Source organism: Sminthopsis crassicaudata, chromosome 6 (genome assembly GCF_048593235.1).
Source record: "Sminthopsis crassicaudata isolate SCR6 chromosome 6, ASM4859323v1, whole genome shotgun sequence".
NCBI classification, from domain to species: domain Eukaryota; kingdom Metazoa; phylum Chordata; class Mammalia; order Dasyuromorphia; family Dasyuridae; genus Sminthopsis; species Sminthopsis crassicaudata.
In genome coordinates this window covers 166,894,390-166,913,795 of record NC_133622.1, presented here as the reverse complement: position 1 = coordinate 166,913,795, position 19,406 = coordinate 166,894,390, and the positions used below count along the sequence as shown (strand labels likewise).

Sequence of the window (19,406 nt, the reverse complement as noted above, 5' to 3'; positions counted from 1 at the left end):
ACCTGACTTCAAATCCCATGTAAGATTCTTATCGTTTGGGTGAATCTGGGCAAATCACTTAACTGTTGTTTCCCTCAGGTTTCCTAATTTGTAAAATAATGATAATAATGGCACAGAATGGCAGGGTTGTTGTGAAGATCAAATGAGATAAAATTGTAAAATTTTAGACAATTCCTGCCATGTAGTAAATGCTATAGAAATGTTAGCTATTCTTTTTATGAAGGAAATTGCTTGAAAAAGTTATGTTAAAATTAAAAGTGAATAGTAAGGAGGCTCATCAATGCTTTTGATTATATAGCACTGAGATCCCAGATCTAGTTGGTCTTGAATTTGCCAAATTGCTCTAAAAAACACAGAAAAATCAATTATGGTCATTCCAAATCAAATGACGTGTTCAATACTGGAGAATATGACTTATTAATACTGCAGATACAAAACTCTTCTGATTTGTTGACTAATATAAGCTAATTAATAATCCATCTGAACTAATTAGGATGAAGCCTTTGCTTGTGAGATATTTGTGTATGATATTGCTGTCTTGATGACTGAAAAGCAGAAAGAGGACATAGATTTTATTGGTCTTCAATCAAGAAGGACTTGGGCTCTTCTATTTAACTCAGTTAAGGGATAGTACATTAAAGGAGGGATTCTTAATCAGAGGTCCGTAGATGCATGTTTGTGAATAAATTTCAGCGGGGTTCCTGACATTGAGGGAGGAAATGACACCTTTATTTTCACTAAAGTTGAGCTGAAAACTGGCCTTTTTCTTAGTTATTAAAAAGTATTCTGCACAAGGTCCATAAGCTGCATAAGACTGCCAAAGAAATTTACGTCATTTACTCAAAATGTTGAGTCCTTCTGTCCTTCACCAAATTTGGGTAGGAACCATTTGACCATGTGTGGGAAAATGAGTTTAAAAAGTAGCATACAAGAAATAGAAATAGGGACTGAAATCTCAAGGAAGGAAACTTCTTCAATAATGCTGGGTGCCATCTTCTCTAATTTGCTTTTTTTAAATCAATCGTTCAATCAAAAATTATTGAAGGCATAATTTCTGGAGACAAAAAAGCAAAAGACAATTCTTGCTCTTGGGAAGTTCTTAATCCAATGGAGGAGACAAGAAGCAAACAAATATGTAAAGCTATGTATAGGATAAATAAATAAGAAAGAGATGACACTAGAATTAAGAGGGCTTTAGAAAAGCTTGCTATGGAAAATGGGGATTTTATTTGGTAGGTAAAAGAAAGCCAGAAGAAAACCAGGGATGTTGGCAGGTAGAAAAGAGGAGGTAGAACATTCCAGACATGTGGGAGAGCCAAAGAAAATTCCATAGCTGAGAGATGGAGCATCTTTTTGATGGGACCAGCAGGAAGCTAGGGAGCCTTGATTGAAGAGTACGTGTGGAGGACTAAGTTGTGAGAGGACTGGACAGGTAATAGGCATCTAAGTCATAAAGGGTTCTGAATGCTAAACAGAGCACTTTATATTTGATTTTGGAGTTGGGAGGGAATCATGGGAGTTTTACTGAGTAGGAAAATGACATGCTGAGATTTGAGCTTTAGAAAAATCATTGAATCTAGATCAATGAGGTCAAGCTCAAATTGAAACAAGGCTCTTTATCCCATAAATCATAAAAATATCCCCATGGGCTGCATATTCATTAAGAACACACACACATATATATATTTGTATACATATTTATAAATATATATTTGTATACATATTTATGTATATATATATATATATATATATATATATATATATATATGTGTGTGTGTGTGTGTGTATCTATCTATCTATCTCTGAACAAATCAACACATAAAAATCAGATGGGAACTCAACTTTAATGTGGTTTCAACCCCACTGTGGATCAGCTCTGTTTGATGGCTATCTGTTTGTTATGTCTGATGGAGAGTATTGAGTGATGAGATGAGTGGCTTAGTATCTCATAGGCCGTATGTAACACAAATGGCTGGTAATTGTGTTAATGAAATGCCAACTCACCCGATTTGGGATAGGCAGCGATGAGAAGGTCGTCTGGTCTGGCCTCAAATCCTTCTACCTGGGACCATGCTTCTGCGATGCTCCTCAAGAGAGGGGTTCCATGAACATCTACTAATTCCTCTGTGAACTTTTCTTTCTTCTCCATTTTTAAAGACTGGTTTTAAAACACACAAATGGAAGTCTCTCATAAACATTGTCAGAGTTTATGAAATCTTCATTTTGACACATCACTTGATACTTATTTGATGTACATTTTTTGAAATACATATTTGACATATATACCTATATATTTGTATTATCTTTTTTTGTCAAGTAAAACAATAAACTATATATGGTGGAACCCTATTATAATGCAGCTAGTCGGTCACAATTATTGTCACAAAGAGTAAAAAAAAATCTTGTTCTAACATTGATTACTGAGGAGAAAAATAATTTCGACTTCTAACATTAGCACTGCAGAAATAATACGTGGAATGAGGCATGTGGAGGAACTTGCAGAGTTCAAAATTGACAAACCTGAAAAGATCTTCAGATTTGCCTTTTTTCTTTGTATCCTCAGTGATGAGCACAGAGGCTGGCTGTTAGGATTCTTACAAGGTGCTAAATCACTGCAATTGGATAGAGACAATAATTATCTAATTTAGCATGGTTCAGAATGATTGATTTGATCCTACAAGGAGATGTTATGGGCCAGAACTTGAAACAAAGTGCTTAGTTCACACCTTTAAAGGAGTTCACTCATTGGTTCACACATTAGACTTCATACCTTTAGAGAGCATATATAAGGAGAAAAGTAAAAGCTTACTCATGGACTTCCAGGAGATTCACAACTAGGATTGACTTCTGGGAGATTCACAAGCCCATCCACAAGCCCACTCTCTGGGAGGAGGAGTAGAGTCATTCCCACTTCCCCCTTTGTGCTGGCTAGAGACATTTGGACAACAGCTCTTGGGAACCAAGAGAGAGATAGCCTCTAAGAAAGCTAACTGGGCCCAGGAAAAGATTCCGGATTTTGAAGGACACAATAAAGAATCTGGATTTTAACTCCTGACTGCATTTGCAGTGATTATTGAAACTGAACTGAAGCCAAGGCTGCCTCCAGAAGCTCCCCAAGAAATCTGCTCCCAGAGAACGATTATAATTTAGAGAAGAGAACATTCCAGCTGGCATACAAATTTTTGTTGATTGATTAATATAGCATGATTCAATGTAATTATAAAGGTCAGACAACATTTGTACCATATTCTCCTTTATGTACATAAAAGCTTAGATGTGCTTATAAGAGCAAATAGTGATTTAAATACTTAATTTTGCATCCATGAAAATTGCATAATGCTGGGCTGTATGGTTCAGTTTTCGTTTTAAATATTCAAACAGATTTTGACAAAATGAGGCCCTAGAAATGGATCCCGTTTTATTAAGTTAATTGCAGGGTTATAATTTAAGTTCAGAGTTCTTGTTAGGAAAAACAAGTGAGAGCAAAAACAAGGATATGAAAAAAAATCAGTCAGCTGTCAATTATTAAAATACATTCAATGGTATATGTTAGCTTTGGTTAAAATAGTAATAAGCTAATTAACATACATTTATTTAGTCACCTTGGTCCTGGTGAGTGTGAATAATGAATCCTGTGTAATAGTAACATTATTTTTATTCCCTTTTCATATTTCCATTGAACTGGAGGAAAAATCATATTTTAAATAATTATAATTTCAAATCGTGTGAATTTGAATACTTATGGTGACTTACATGTTTCTTTTTTGATACTAATTCAGACCTATAGAGCACACAATATATACTTAATATTTGTTTATTGTCTGAATAGCTAACTGGTCAGTTATATTTTTCTCTGTTATTTACTTTAGGGAGGATTCTTTCAGATATGTTCTAGTACCTGTTGGTGCTGACTTTGCTGCATTTTAAGATCTGCTTTGTTGTTTGACATGTGGTAGGAAAACTACTCCCAAGTTCCATTTCACTATGCTCAACACTACTTTAAATCACTTTAAAGATATTCATAATAATAGATATCCTGGTACAGTGTGGAAAGTATTGATTGGCTTTGGAGCCAGAGGCCCTAGAATTAAATATTGTCTTTGACCCATATTATATATATGTGACAATGGACAAGTCACTTAAACCTCTTTTTGCCTCTGTTTCCTTATCTGTAAAGGGAGGGAACTAAACAAACAATCTTTAAGATTTCTTCTGTGGTCCTATAATTAGTAGTACAGACTAAGGATGTAATATCAATTCATCTAAAACTGAAACCCATTAGAACTTAATTGAAATCACCAATATGGTTATGTAAAATAAATATAATTCAAGGAGAGAAGAAATTACATTGATAACACCGTAGTTAAAGTACCAGGCCTAGACTCAGGAAGTTCCTGTTGTTCAACCATTTTTTAGTTGTGTTTGACTCTTTGTGACCACATTGAGGTATGTTTCTCCCTCCCCCCCAATACTGGATTGGTTTACCATATTCTTTTCCATCTCATCTTACAGATTGAAGAACTAGGCAAGGAGGTTTAGACCTGTATTCAAATCTGGCTGCAGATATTTAATAGCTGTGTTCTGAGCAAGTCACTTAATTCTGTTTGCTTCAGTTTTTTCATCTATGAAATGAATTGGAGAAGAAAATGGCAGCTCCTTCTAGCTATTGTTCATCTGTCTTTTGTTCTTGAAGAGGGCAATGACATCAGGAAGGTAATGTTGTGATATGTAAGTGAATTAAATTGACGTGAAGGAATCCTGTGCAAAATCACCAGCCTGACTTTTTCCTCTGGAGCCATGTGGGACCAGTGGCAAGATATATCTCAGGTAACTGGACATTGTCCAGAAACAGCTGCAGTATCTTTTCCAAGAAAACCTAATTTGGGGTCATGAAGAACTGAATATGGCTGAGTAACAACAAGAAGTGGAATTTCCAGAAATGGAATGTCCTGTTGCAATTTTGCATATTGTATGTCTTAGATCCTCATATTGTATGTCTTAGATTATCCCTGAAAGAAATTGAATTTTTTCTAAATGAGAACTGAAGAAATCAGAAAAGAGAGTATGAAGAAACTCATGATTTAGAATTTGTATAGACAGAATTAGATTTTAAAGTCTTCTATGGTTCTTTTTTCTATTGCATGCAGCAGAAACCCATTTCTCAGCCTTAAACTTTATTCCCTTCTCCTGGTAATCTTCCTTAGATCAGATGAAACACAGCTACTCGTTATTGCTTCCTTCCCCAGATCTTCAATGGCACTCTCCAAGCCACTTACTCTCTGGATCTCTCTCATAAATCATCCATATGGTGACTGCCTTTTCTAATCATATTACTATACTACTCTTCAAGTACTCTATAGAAGGAAATTAGATAGGTTAACTGCCTGGGAGAGAGAGTTTGCTTGTATTTTAACAGACAGAAGGAAACAGTTGGAAAAGGAAACAGATGGGTGGCAACAAGCACCTGGAGAGAGATAGAAAAAGAGAAAACCTCAAAACAAAGGAGAAGACTAAGGAACCATTGAAAGAGTTAGTAGTATCATTTTTGTATACCATACTATTTGGGCATCACATATAATAATGATTTCAATAAAGACTTGGAATATTAGTATGCATATGGATTACTCAGCTCATATTAAGAGAATCATGGAAGCTCAGTATATCATGACATGATTTCAGGATGGCTCAGACTGCTATGCAGAAATCAGTTCTTCATTACAAGTATTTTACAAGCAATATTAGAATTCCATGGCAGAGGAAGATAAGGAAAAAACTGCCTTCATTTGTCTAGTGGGACTTTTCCAGTATGAGGACACAAAATCCACAAGAAATTTCTGAAGTGTCAATCATTTCCAATGGCTCACAGGGAAAATGGCAGGTGATATACACACCTGGTAGGCTCTTGTCTATTTGGATAATTAATTCTTTTTGGAAAGACATTGGAAAAATATGAAAAAAAGTTATTGAAAGCATTAGAAGTATTAGAAAGTGTTAGAATTTGTAATGTTCTGTTGGTCTCTCAGTTGTAATCCTTCTCTGGGAAGACAGTTCTTTTCTATGTAATCTTTTCCTCTGTGAGCAAGTTTCTTGGGAGGCTTCCAGAGCGAATCCTCTTCTTCTCCTCCAAAAGTGTGGGATTGTTGGACTAGCGCGAATCCACAACAGGATGTCTTCTCCTTGACCCAATCCAGAATGCTCTCCAGACTCAATGTTGCCTCTTTTTATCCTCCCAGATAATGTGCTTGTGGGTACTGCAGGGGCTTGTGGGAACGCTTTCAACCAATGAACTTGCTTCTTTAAAGTATTCCTTCAAGGTGAAAACTCCCTTAAAGGTTTGAACTAAAGGTGTGAATTCTGAGCTAGAGAATTGTTAAGTACCAACTTAGCACTTAGTAAGAACCTAACACTCTATACATTCTTAGTCCAGAGTTAGGGAGCTCTCCATCCATGTACTCAAGCTGGCCTTTAAAATGCCTTATCTAAGCAATTGCAGTCCTGGCTCCACTTCCTTATTCTTTTTAAATATCCAGAGGTTAGACATCCCTGTGTTCCCTGGTAGGTACCTTCAGGGAACAATGACCTCCATGTTGCCTCTTCTTGGCCCTAGTGCTTATCATATTTTCTCTATAATCCTTGGCCTTTTTGGCTTGGATTTGTGGAAGACACCAACTAACTTCTGCTAAAATAAGCAAGAAAGCAATTGAATGCTTTCTTAAAGGCTTCTTGGTCAAACATTTTATCTAATGTCCTGCCTTTTGTTTCTCTACAGACTGATCTTTGAATGCTGAATATGACTTGAGGACAAAACCAATAATTGTGGGTCAGTTCTCAGCTGGAACAAAATGATATACTTTTGGGGATTTTAGTTAGTCAGAGCAGGGGAACAATATTCAAGGAGAACTTACATTGAAGACACAATGAACTGGTTTAGCTGAGTGAAGCTCCCCTTGTGTGAGTTGCTTCTTACGGTTTACCAACCAAGGCTTGAAGCCATGATGAAACCCTTATAGATGATTTTAAAATTTTTTAAATTTATTTTTATTTTTTAAAATTAATTTTATAATTATAACTTTTTTTGACAGTACATATGCATAGGTAAATTTTTACAATATTGTCTGTTGCACTCACATCTATTCTGAATTTTCCCTCCTTCCCTTCACCCCATCCCCTAGATGGCAGGCAGTCTCATACATGTTAAATGCATTATAGTATATCCTAGATACAATATATGTGTGCAGAACCGAATTTCTTATTGCACAGGAAGAATTGGATTCATAAGGTAAAAATAACCTGGGAAGAAAAACAAAAATGCAAGTAGTCCACATACATTTCCCAGTGTTCCTTCTCTGGGTGTAGCTGATTCTGTCCATCAATTGGAACTGAATTAGATCTTCTCTTTGTTGAAGATATCCACTTCCATCAGAATACATCCTCATACAGTATCGTTGTTGAAGTGTATAATGATCTCCTGGTTCTGATCATTTCACTCAGCATCAGTTCATGTAAGTCTCTCCAAGCTTCTCTGTATTCATTCTGCTGGTCATTTCTTACAGAACAATAATATTCCATAACATTCATATACCATAATTTACCCAACCATTCTCCAACTGATGGGCATCCATTCATTTTCCAGTTTCTAGCCACTACAAAAAGGGCTTCCATAAACATTTTGGCACACAGAGGTCCCTTTCCCTTCTTTAGTATTTCTTTGGGATATAAACCCAGTAGTAGCACTGCTGGATCAAAGGGTATGCACAGTTTGATAACTTTTTGGGCATAGTTCCAGATTGCTCTCCAGAATGGTTGGATTCTTTCACAACTCCACCAACAATGCATCAGTGTCTCAGTTTTCCCACATCCCCTTCAACATTCATCGTTATTTTTTCCTGTCATTTTAGCCAATCTGATAGGTGTGTAGTGGTATCTCAGAGTTGTCTTAATTTGCATTTCTCTGATCAATAGTGATTTGGAACACTCTTTCATATGAGTGGAAATAGTTTCAATTTCATCATCTGAAAATTGTCTGTTCATATCTTTTGACCATTTATCGATTGGAGAATGGCTTGATTTCTTACAAATTAGAGTCAATTTCTATATATTTTGGAAATGAGGCCTTTATCAGAACCTTTAACTCTAAAAATATTTTTTCCAGTTTGTTACTTCCCTTCTAATTTTGGTTGCATTAGTTTTGTTTGTACAAAAGCTTTTCAATTTGATGTAATCAAAATTTTCTATTTTGTGATCAATAATGATCTCTAGTTCTCCTTTGGTCACAAATTACTTCCTCCTCCACAAGTCTGAGAGATAAACTATCCTATGTTCCTCTAATTTATTTATGATCTCATTCTTTATGCCTAACTCATGGACCCATTTTGATCTTATCTTGGTATGTGGTGTTAAGTGTGGGTCCATACTAATTTCTACCATACTAATTCCCAGTTTTCCCAGCAGTTTGTGTCAAATAATCAATTCTTATCCCAAAAGTTGGTATCTTTGGGTTTGTTAAACACTAGATTGCTATAGTTATTGAATATTTTGTCCTGCGAACCTATCCTATTCCACTGATCAACTAGTCTATTTCTTAGCCAATACCAAATTGTTTTAGTGACTGCTGCTTTGTAATATAGTTTTAGATCAGGTACAGCTAGACCACCTTCATTTGATTTTTTTTTTTCATTAATTCCTTTCAAATGGCTACCCCTGCTTTTTTGACTTCACCTGAAGCATAATAGATTCTGCTCCAGCCTTTTACCTTTACTCTGTATCTCCCTGCTTTAAATGTGTTTCCTGTAAACAACATATTGTAGGATTCTGACTTTTAATCTAGTCTTCTATCCTCCTCTGCTTAATGGGAGAGTTCATCCCATTCACATTTAAAATTAAAATTACTAATTCTGTATTTCCTGCCATCATAATATCCCCGGATTATGCTTTTTCTTTTCCCTTGCCTCCCCCCCTCCCCCCCCTGAACTCCTTCCCAAGCATTAAACTTATGGGCCCCACTTGCATCACATAACCCTCCCTCTTTAGTATCCCTCCCTCTTCCCTTTAGATTACTTCCCCTTTTTTATACCTTTCCCTTATTACTCTTTTCCTTTTCCCCTTTTCTCTCCCACTTTTTAGTGAGATGAGAGAGAATTCTCTGTAAAATACATATGCCAATTATTTTCTCTTTGAGCCAACTCTGATGAGAGTAAAATTCACAGAATGTTCCTCCCCCTTTCTAATTTCCCTCAGATCTGATAAGTTTTTTCTTTGCCTCTTCATAGGATGTAGTTTCCCTTTTTTATCTTCCCTTTTCCCTTTTTCTGATACTATCCCCTTTCCATTCTATTTCCCTTTTTTATGTTATATAAGTAAGATCAAATTATACATGTGTAGTATATCCACATCAGAAATATAGTTCTCAAGAGATCCTTTTACCTTTTTTGCTTCTCTTGGTTGGAGATCAAACTTTTTGTTTAGATCTGTTTTTTTCCTTAGAAAAAAATGAAATTCATCTGTTTCGTTAAATGTCCATCTTCTTCCATGAAAGAAAATGCTCAGCTTAGTTGTGTAGTTTATTCTTGGTTGCATTCCAAGTTCTTTTGCCTTTTCGGAATATCAGATTCCAGGCCCTTCAATTGTTTAGTGTGGATGCAGCCAGATCTTGAGTGACCCTTATTGTGGCACCTCGATATTTAAATTGTTTTTTCCTGGCTGCTTGTAATATTTTTTCCTTAGTCTGATAGTTCTGAAGTTTGGTCACAATATTCCGTGGAGTGTTTTTTTAGGGTCTTTTTCAGAAGGTGTTTGATTCTTTCAATGCCTATTTTCCCTTCTGATTCTGTTACCTCTGGGCAGTTCTCTTTGATGATTTCCTGTAAAATAGTATCTAGGCTCTTTTTTTCATCATCATTTTCTGGAAGTCAAATGCTCCTTAGATCATCTCTCCTAGACCTATTTTCCAAGTTTGTTGTTTTTCCTAGTAGATATGTGATATTTCTTTCTATTTTTTCTTTTTCTTTTTTTTTTTTTTTTTTTTTTTTTTTTTTGTTTTGGTTGACTGATTCTTGATGTCTCAGGGAATCATTCGTTTCTATTTGTTCAGTTCTGATTTTTAATGAGTTATTTTCTTCATTAGCTTTTATTTACTTTTTTTTTGTATATTTCCAATTGAGTTTTTAAATGAGTTATTTTGCTCTATGGAATTTTTTTCCATTTCACTAATTTTTTTTAGTGAGTTATTTTGTTTTTCTAATTCACAAATTCTACTTTCCTGGGAGTTCTTTATCTTTTCCAATTCACAAATTCTGTTTTCCTACACTTCCTGGGAGTTTTTACCTTTTCCAATTCACATTTCAGGAAGTTGTTAGTCTCTTGCTTAGCTTCTCTTTCCTTTCCCCATTTTTCTTCTAGCTCTCTTTTAAGATTTTTAATAGTCTCTTCAAGGAGGGCCTTTTGTGTTGGGGACCAACAATTGTCTGTAGAGTGTCTGCTTTTAGTCTCCTCGGGGTTGAAAACCTGCTCTCTTTTTGTATAGAAGCTATCAATTTTCCTTTTAATTTTTTTTTTACCCATTTAAAAAAGTCTGTAGGGTCTGCCTTCAGGACCAGGAGGTTACCAACTTCCTCTGCAGAACAGGGATAGGTATATGGCCGGCCTGTCAACCAGCTACAAAGAGTGGCCAGGTACAGGAGTGCTCTGGGAAATAGTTCCCCAAAGGAAGTGACTCAGGTTTGCACAGTCTGGCTGGCTGTGGGGGATGCCTTGCTAAGAACCCCACTGTGTGGTTTAACTACTGCCTTGAGGCAAGAGTGTGAGCAGTGAAAGTGTCACTGCCCCAATCTGAGGCCACTGTGGGGCTGTGATTATTAATAGCTGACCAGCTGAATACCTCTGTTCAGATTGGAAGTTTTTCTGTCCCAGATGGGAAGTGTCTCTGCCACAGAAGCACAGTCTTGCTGTGGATGTTCTGTTGCCCCAGGCTGAGTCCCCCACTGTGCAGATTAGAGGCTGCCCCAGGCTGTACCCCCTTGCTGTGTAGATTTGCTGCTGCCCTGGCCATGGTTCAGTGTGCAGCTGCATTTTTGCGCTGCTCTATGCTGAGTCACTTCTGGTTGGGGGGGGGAGTATAGTTCTGGCATTTTTAGAATACCCTGTACCTCTGGTTCTTATCTCACTGCTGGTCCCCTGCTTTACAATCAAGGCAAAGTAGTCAGTCTATGGAAGGGTTGTTTCCACTGCTCTTATAGTCACAGAGGCTACCCCCGTCCCTGGTCCACTCAGGATGCCAAACTTTCCTATTTCCCTGTCTGCCACTGGTCTATTCCAGCCCCTTAGACAAACCTGTTCTGGCAGCCCTCCAGATTATCTTTAGCTGGTAAGTTGTTGTACCTTTAGTCTTCACGAATTTCACTAGGCAAGCACTATTTTTGAGGCTAAATTCAAAGATTGGTAATGAGGGCAAGAGAGAGGAGCTTAAAGAGCATGTGCCTTCTCGGCCATCTTGGCTCTGCCTCCTAGATGATTTAAAAAAAATCATTCATTTATTTAATATTTTTCCCTAGTTACAATTTTTACAATTGTTTATATTTGCTTTTTTTTTAAACTTTTGAATTCCAGATACTTTCCCTTATCCTTATTCCCAGTCTCATTAAGAAACCACATGGGAAGTTATACAAAATATTTCCATAAGTCATGTTGTGAAAGAAAATATGGATCTCCTACCCTAGAAAAAAACCTTCAAGAAGAACAAAGTTAAAAGAGAGATAGAGAGAAGGAGATACAAAGAGAAAGAAGGAAATACAGAAGAAAAAAACAGAGAGACACACATAGACACAGAGAGAGTATGCTTAAATTTGTATTCAGGCAAAATCAGGTTCTCTGAGTATTGATAATTTTTTATCATAAGTTCTTCAAAGTAGTTATGGATCATTTATTGCTGAGAATAGCAAAATCATTTACAGTTGTTCATCCCAGAACATTGCTCTTACTTTGTATACAATACATTTCACTTTGCTTGAGTTCATGGAAGACTTTCCAAGTTTTTGTTTTTTTTTTGCATCCCGCTCATAATTTCCCATAGAACAATAATATTCTATGACAATCACATATACAACTTATTCAGCCATCCCCCAATTTATGGACATGTCCTTAATTTCCAAATTTTTGCCCTGAGAAGAGAGCTGCTAAAATATTTTTCTACATAGAGGTCTTATCCATTCTTTTAAAAAAATCTCTTTTGGTATTCCTGCCTAGTAGAGGTATTAAGTCAAAAGATGTGCATAACTTTATGTTCCTTTGGGTATTGATCATATCTTTTGTTTACTTATCAAGTGGGGCATGCCTATTTTTTAAAAAATAAATTTGATTCAGTTCCCTCTATATTTGAGAAATAAGGCCTTCACAGAGAAACTTGCTTCAAATTATTTTTTACAATGACTGTTATTGACTGTATTTCCCCCATTTATTCTGTTTTCTATCTCCTTTCACTTTGGGGCTTCAACTGTTTTGTTACTGACCATTCCTTCCCCCAATATACCTTTTCTTTTATCACCTTCCCCTCATAGTTTTTCTTTTTACAAAAATTACCTGGAAGTGACATTGATCACTTGAGCCCTTCATAAGCCAAGCTAATGAAATCCTGAGGTTGGTCTTTGAAAATCTAGACCAAACTGTGTGGGCCTTGGGAAGTAGAATATTGTTCCCATCATATCTTATCTAGGTTCTTAATCCTTATCAAAGTCTCTTGAGGTAGAAACCTAAATTTTAGAGTCTTGATAACTGGCTCCTTTCATCTTCTGAGATACAGCACTTGATTGAATGCTTTCATTGAGACTGCTCTTTCCCCAAAGTGCCCTTCATTCTAGGGTCCTGTAGCCTCTTACAACTTTAGTCCAGGTCATTGTAGGGGTGGTGGGACTTTGCCTTTCTGAGCCCACTTCTGTGTAGGGTCATTGCCTGTATCTTTCAATTAGGGCACCAGTGCCTACACAAAGGAGTCAAGAATTACAGGCCCACTCATATCTAAAATTTGGGCCCACCTTAGCTCACAATGTTAACGGACTGGAGACTGGAAGCCTGTGCTTTACTATTGCAGGCTGTTCTCTACTTTTGCCCATTTGTAGGCTCTTCTTTTTTACCCACATTAAACCTAGTGAAATCTGTGTATGTGTGACTCAGAGCTCCTAGCATGCCCTGTATTGCCCTGTGCTGGCAACACCAAGGTGCCCAGTTTTGTCAGTTGATCCCTAGCTGCCTCAACTGTAGACTTGCCTATTGTTTAATCTTCTCTGTCCTTTGCATCCCATCTGGTGGCATAACCAAATCCCTTGGTCCTGTCACGTTGTCAGAGCCCTGCTTGGTGATTTTGAAGCCTATTGCAAAGCTACTATTTAACAGTTTTTACCAAGACAAATTTTGTCTTTCAAATGCTTGAGTTCTTTCATATATCCAATATATGTTTTGTCCTTTCCCTGTTGCTTAGTATTGATGTTGCATAGAATTGGTAGGGTACTACACATTTTCTATAATTTAGTTTTCAAGCATCAGGTTCCTAGGCTCCATCAAAGGCAACACACAGAACAGCTGCCACATCAATAATGTTTCTAGTATTGTAGTAGCCCTAACGATGGGACTAGAAGAGTTAATGGGGAATGAGTTTGGATATACTCCATAGTATCATTCACAAGATTGGTTACTCCTAGCCATGCAATTTAAAATAATTTAGATAATATTAAGGGGTGGGAAGTGGGGGCAAGTCCATGAATTTATGGAATGACATCTGTTAATGAGTTAACAAACATTTATTAGATTCTTATTATGTGTCAAATATTCTGCTAACCACTGGGGATACAAAGGAAGACAAAAATAGGGACCCTGCCCTCAAGGAGCACATATTATAATGGGACACACATACATACACATATAGTTTATGCTTGAAATATATGTGTATATTTTATATATATTTTGTAAGATGCATGTATATATATCTCCATTCATCCATCCATCTAAATATCTATCTACCTATTTAGCTATTGAATAGAAGGTAATTTCATAGGGAAGACAAATGTGTGTGCGTGTGTGTGTTGTCAAGATCTCTTAAAGAAAGTGGTATTTGAGCCCTAGATGACTCCTCTGGAACCATTGGGAAGGGCATAAGGGAGCAACCAACATGTTCAACTCTTAACAAGCTTGTTTTTCTAAGATGTTAACAGCAAATTCTTGGTGATGGTTAAGCTGCTCTCATAAACTCTGCACCAAGCTCAAGTAATTTCAAATGACGAGGCAGGAGAGCTGTTTCCATAGTATCTCTAAAGTTATCATATTAGAATCATTAACATCTTTGTCCTGCATCACCCTGTGCTTCTGCTGTCCAGGGTAACCTCTGTAAAGCCAGTCCCAGGAGGCCCTCCAGCATCTACAATTCACATCTGTTGTAAGAGACTGAGACTGATCTCACTGGCTAACCTCACAGCTCTCTCCATTGGTTCCTCCCATTGCAGATCATGAAGATACAGATACTGCCTTTCACAGCCTCTCAGACTAGACAGATTCTAATGCATGACCAGAGTTTCCAAGTCTCAGATTTTGCCCCTGAATTCAGCAAGCTAGTTTTTCACCTTTCTATTGTACCCAGGATACAACAGCCTCTCCTTTCTTCATCTACTTTCCAAGATTCCAAGCTCCTGAAATAGCTTCTGGATTTTGCCATAAGCATAGAATCATTGGTAATTTATAGAAAAAGGAAGGGCATAAATATTTCTAAATGTATGGAGCATTTGTGTGTAAGTGGCACCATAGTTCAAGCAATTTTATTCTCCACTAGAACACTTGGAATGGAGACAAAGAGATTATTGATCCATAGACTCTTGAGCGGTTTCCCTTCAACCCAATGAGAAAAATCCAAAGTACAAGTACATAAAAAATTATTACCAATAAACATTTATTAAGTTCTTGTTAGGAACAGAAACATTGTGCTAGGTAATAGAGATATTAAAGAGCTTATAATTACATTGTAAAGAGACAGAATGTTTCAAGTGATGGATGTTGATATGTATAGTGTTTATTCAGGACTTGGTTTTAAATCATAATTATTGGAATTATTAAGGGCTAATTATAATGATAATACTATACTTTGGAAAATGCCATTGTACTATTTAGATGATTTTCACAAATATGAAATCTGATTCTCATAACAGACTTTTGGGGGTAGAAGGGGAAAATACTATATTTTCCATTTGGTAATACCAATTAGTGGCATAGGACATTAGATGTTATAGATATTCATAGAAATGAAAGATTGCTATAAATTTATCACAGAATGGAAAGCTTTCATGGGTGAGTTATTTTAAGGAAAGGATCAAACTTGAATAGATTTTTGAAGAGGAGTTGAGCTCCTCCATGATGAGTAGATAGAAGGGAGGAGGAAAGCCTTCCAGAAATGAAGAATAGTACCTTTTGTTCCTTGACTAAGAAATGAAGTGTCTTAAAAAAATAAAAATTGTCATCATGAAATTCCCAAAATATATCTTATTAGATCAATATAGTAAATTAGCAAATTTCAGTTATCTTTAAACTCCAGAGATTTTAAAAATTCAAGTATCAGAGTCAAGATCCTTCAATTTACTCTGCCCTGAGTATTCCAAATTCCTACATCAGGGATGCTTAATGGGCCCCTATTGTTTACTTCTGTAAACAAGGACTCTGGGAATGTAATTTTCTCCGGAGGATATTTCTAATCATTTGAAAAACAATCAGTCCCTGAAAAATTGACTAACCCATTATCGGGGGTTAAGCAAAGGTATTCTATGGCCCCTTAATATGATAAGATAAAGAAAATCTTAAACTATAACTATTATCATTATTAATAATTCATTTAAGCAAAAATACTATACATTGGAAAAGAATCCTCAGCATTCTTTGGATCCCTTCTAGAAATATGAAGTTATTTGATTCTTATAATAAACTTTGTGAGTTGGAATTTATCACCTCCATTTAATAGATAAAGTCTACATTATATTATAGGATCATAAAATTTGAGGGTCAGAAAGGAACTCAGAAGCTGTCAAGTCCAATCTATGCCTGAATTATGTAACTTAGACTATTAATTAACTAGATTAATTCAAGCAAACACCCAAATTAACTTCATGGTTGCCCCTTGCCTCTAATCGAAGTTAGATTCATCTTATACTGCCTTGCATTAACTCATTTGACTTTCGGATAACTGTATTTTTCTAGTAATATTTTTCTTCAATCAATCAAAAATCAGCAACTTTCTGTTTAGTTATTTCAGTCCTTTCCAACTCTTTGGAGTTTGTTTATTTATTTATTTTTTGGGGGGGCAAAGATACTCAGAATGATTGACCATTTTCTTTTCCAGTTTATTTTACAGTTGAGGAAATTGCGTCAAACAGGGTTAAATGACTTGCCCAGGATCACATAGCTAATAAACTGTGTTAGAACAAGGTCAAGGTCATTCCTGTTTCTGGATTTCTCTGATTATTGGTCCTTCCTCCTCTACCTTTACCTCTGAATCATTACAATGGATTCATTTTGATTCTATTTATATGTATGGTGGTATGTTTCTTCTGACAACAGAATGCAAGCTCTTTAACATTATAGATTATTTGATTCTTGTATCTGCATCCTCCATATATAGCACAGTGCTTGGTGTATAGAAAGTTCTTAATAATGTTTGTTTATTAATTTAACACATTAGAGTAATGACATTAATTGTATTTACAATTTTCTTAATGCTATAAGGTCTTCAAAGTGATTTGCCAGTATAATTTCCTTTAGTCTCCATAACAACCCTAGGAGGAAGGTGCTATTTTTAGTTCCATTTTATGAATGAGAATAGTTAGGAAGAAAGAAATCAAGAGCCTTTTCCCAAGATCACCCAGCTAGTAAGTGTCTGAGGTGTGATTTGAACTCAGGTCTTCCTGCCTCCACCATAGCACTCTACTTTCTTAATTTTCCCATCTGTAAAAGGGGATGAAAAAAAGCATTTACCTTCCAGCGTGTTTGTGAAGCTCAAATGAGATAGAGTTTGTAAAGCACTTTGAAAATCTTAAAGCATTTCATAAATTCTTGCTATTATTATTTAGTAAGCCAGCTATATAGTAGTTAGTGCAAGTTTTACTCTCATCTTATCAATCTTTTTCTCTATATAAATATATATAGACTTGCCCAGAGTCACCTAGGTACAAATGTCTGAGGTAGGATTTGAATTTGGCTCTCCTGTTTTCAGAGACTTCTTTGTGCCAAGACTAATCCCTCTCCTCATGCCTTCCCATTTTCCCCATCCAAATGACCAGTGATCTTCCTTTCTAATACTGAACCTTCCACATTTATTGGTTTCTTCCCTGCTATCTTCAATTATCCCCAAGTCTCTCCTATCTTTTTCTTTTCTTTTTTCTTTCTTTCTTTTTTTTTTTTTTTTGGATTAATTGATTTTTATTTTATTTTTCTATCTATTTATTTATTTTTTAATTTATTTTTTAAATTTTATAATTATAAATTTTTTTGACAATATATATGAATGAGTAATTTTTAAAATAACATTATCCCTTGTATTCATTTTTCCAAATTTTCCCCTCCCTCCCTCTACTCCCTCCCCTAGATGACAGGCAATCCCATACATTTTACATGTGTTAGAAGTGTTCTCCAGTGTCCTTTGTCTGACAACTTAGGTATTTGAGGAGCACAAACATATGATGAAAATAGTCTTGGGTGAGAATAAAAGGACTTACCCTCTGGATCAAGTATTCAGTCTTTGCCCCAAAAACCAGTCTTCTTTCTCTTTTTCTTCCGGTTGCAGTCCGTTGCACTTTTATTTTCAATAACTGAATCTCCGTTGTCAATTTATATCTACCTCGAAGTGACAACACAGTTTTCCTGGGACATGTCTATTAGCTACTTGAAAACCCTCAAATGACTGGAGGAAAAGCACATAGAAATGATCAAAGGGTAGACTTGATTCATAGACCTGATTTTTTAAGCAAATTAGGAAATATCAGAACAGGAAGAAAATAAATATCTCATCTTACCTGTCAAAGACTTACCAGGAAGAGAAAACAGAAACGTGCAAATTCTGCAGTGGCTGCTATGTAAGGAGTTAAAAGTCTAAAGTTGAACAAGAGTTCCTGGACACAAAATAGGGAGGGCCCATTGGCTGAGGACTCATTTACCATGGTGAGTGCAGAGCCTTGGGCATGGAGCCAAGGAAGAAATAAAAAGTTTCAATCCCAAGGAGCAAGACTGGACAAGTTATTATTATTATTATTTTTTAAACAAGGTCTTTTTGCTTCTTGTTGGAGTAAAAAAAAAACATAAAAAATCCAAGAAGGAATTCAGCAGGTCGAGTATATCCTACCTGAACTTTGTGGTATTTTTACAATGTTATATCAGGGGGCAGGTGGGCACTTGACCAATTTCCATCTTTCTCACTGGATGGCTGTATTAAGGCCATTCCTTTGCATAAAGATGTTAGCATTATGAGACCCTTGTGAAAGCACTCATTATCTGAACACTATCACATATATACTGTTCCTTCCTCTCCCTTCACCCTCCCTATCACTTTCACATTTTGGCAAATGTTAGTTTGACAGATTAGCTTGTTGTTGCAGTTATACATCTGTTGTGTCCTGATTTCTAGAGCCCTCAAGTTGGGATGATAAACATATTATTGCTTTCTAGAGCCCCCACTCCAGGGTGATTAAAATATACCTTCTTAATGGAGAAGCGATGAGATGGGACACCTGAGGATGGTGGGAAAATGGGGTCCATTTATTTCAAAGACTTTCCTTTTTTTATACTCTCATACCCTTATGTAATAAAAACAATGGGCATATGCCAAGTATATATAGTGCATGTGGGACTACATAAACAACTTTCTATTGTATGTAGTTTGCCACCTGGTATTCCTCTGTTTCAATAATAATACAGGCTGTCATTGAACCCTGACTTCCCAGGAACTGTGAGAGCCCTTATAGGATATGGGGAGCAGAACCAGACATTGGTAGCAGGTAGCAGCACTCTGGACTGAAGTGTCTTATACCTCACCCCGAATTTCCCCACTGTCTGTGCTCCTCTATATCTCATCCTTTTTTTTTTTTTTTTTTTTTTTGTTTTAATTGAAGTAAGTATATTGCAGTGGTTAAATCCATCACCATGGGAAGAATCACAGGCAAGTTGTAATATCATGCCAGCAAGTAGTAATATAAGAAATAATATGAATAAACAAAATACTCTAAAAGATTTCCATGAGTTCCAGAAGGAAGGTGTAAAAAAAACCTATCAATTCACAAGCACACATACATCTTCAGCAGCCAAGAGATTGTCTAAAACCAATCTATTGTTCATCACATCATATCTCAGGGAGTCCAATGATTCCTGCAGGTTTTGAAGTCCTGTATCAGTCT

At 36.2% G+C, this 19,406-nt stretch overlaps 1 protein-coding gene across 4 annotated transcripts in view; it reads right to left on the bottom strand.

Moving 5' to 3' along the window:
* Window positions 1–19,406, bottom strand: part of LOC141548031 (sulfotransferase 1 family member D1-like) — a 72,537-nt gene that overhangs the window by 17,561 nt on the left and 35,570 nt on the right. For 2 of the 4 annotated variants that reach the window (XM_074276792.1, XM_074276795.1), the window contains exons 1-3: window positions 18,033–18,125; window positions 17,736–17,920; window positions 2,005–2,158 (exon numbers count right to left, since the gene is read on the bottom strand). In XM_074276792.1, the coding sequence (XP_074132893.1) occupies window positions 2,005–2,149 (145 nt within the window). In that variant the 5' untranslated portion in view covers window positions 2,150–2,158; window positions 17,736–17,920; window positions 18,033–18,125. Of the gene's footprint in view, window positions 1–2,004; window positions 2,159–2,520; window positions 2,613–17,735; window positions 17,921–18,032; window positions 18,126–19,406 lie in introns of those variants that run through there. The other 2 variants (XM_074276793.1, XM_074276794.1) reach the window with 2 other exon arrangements.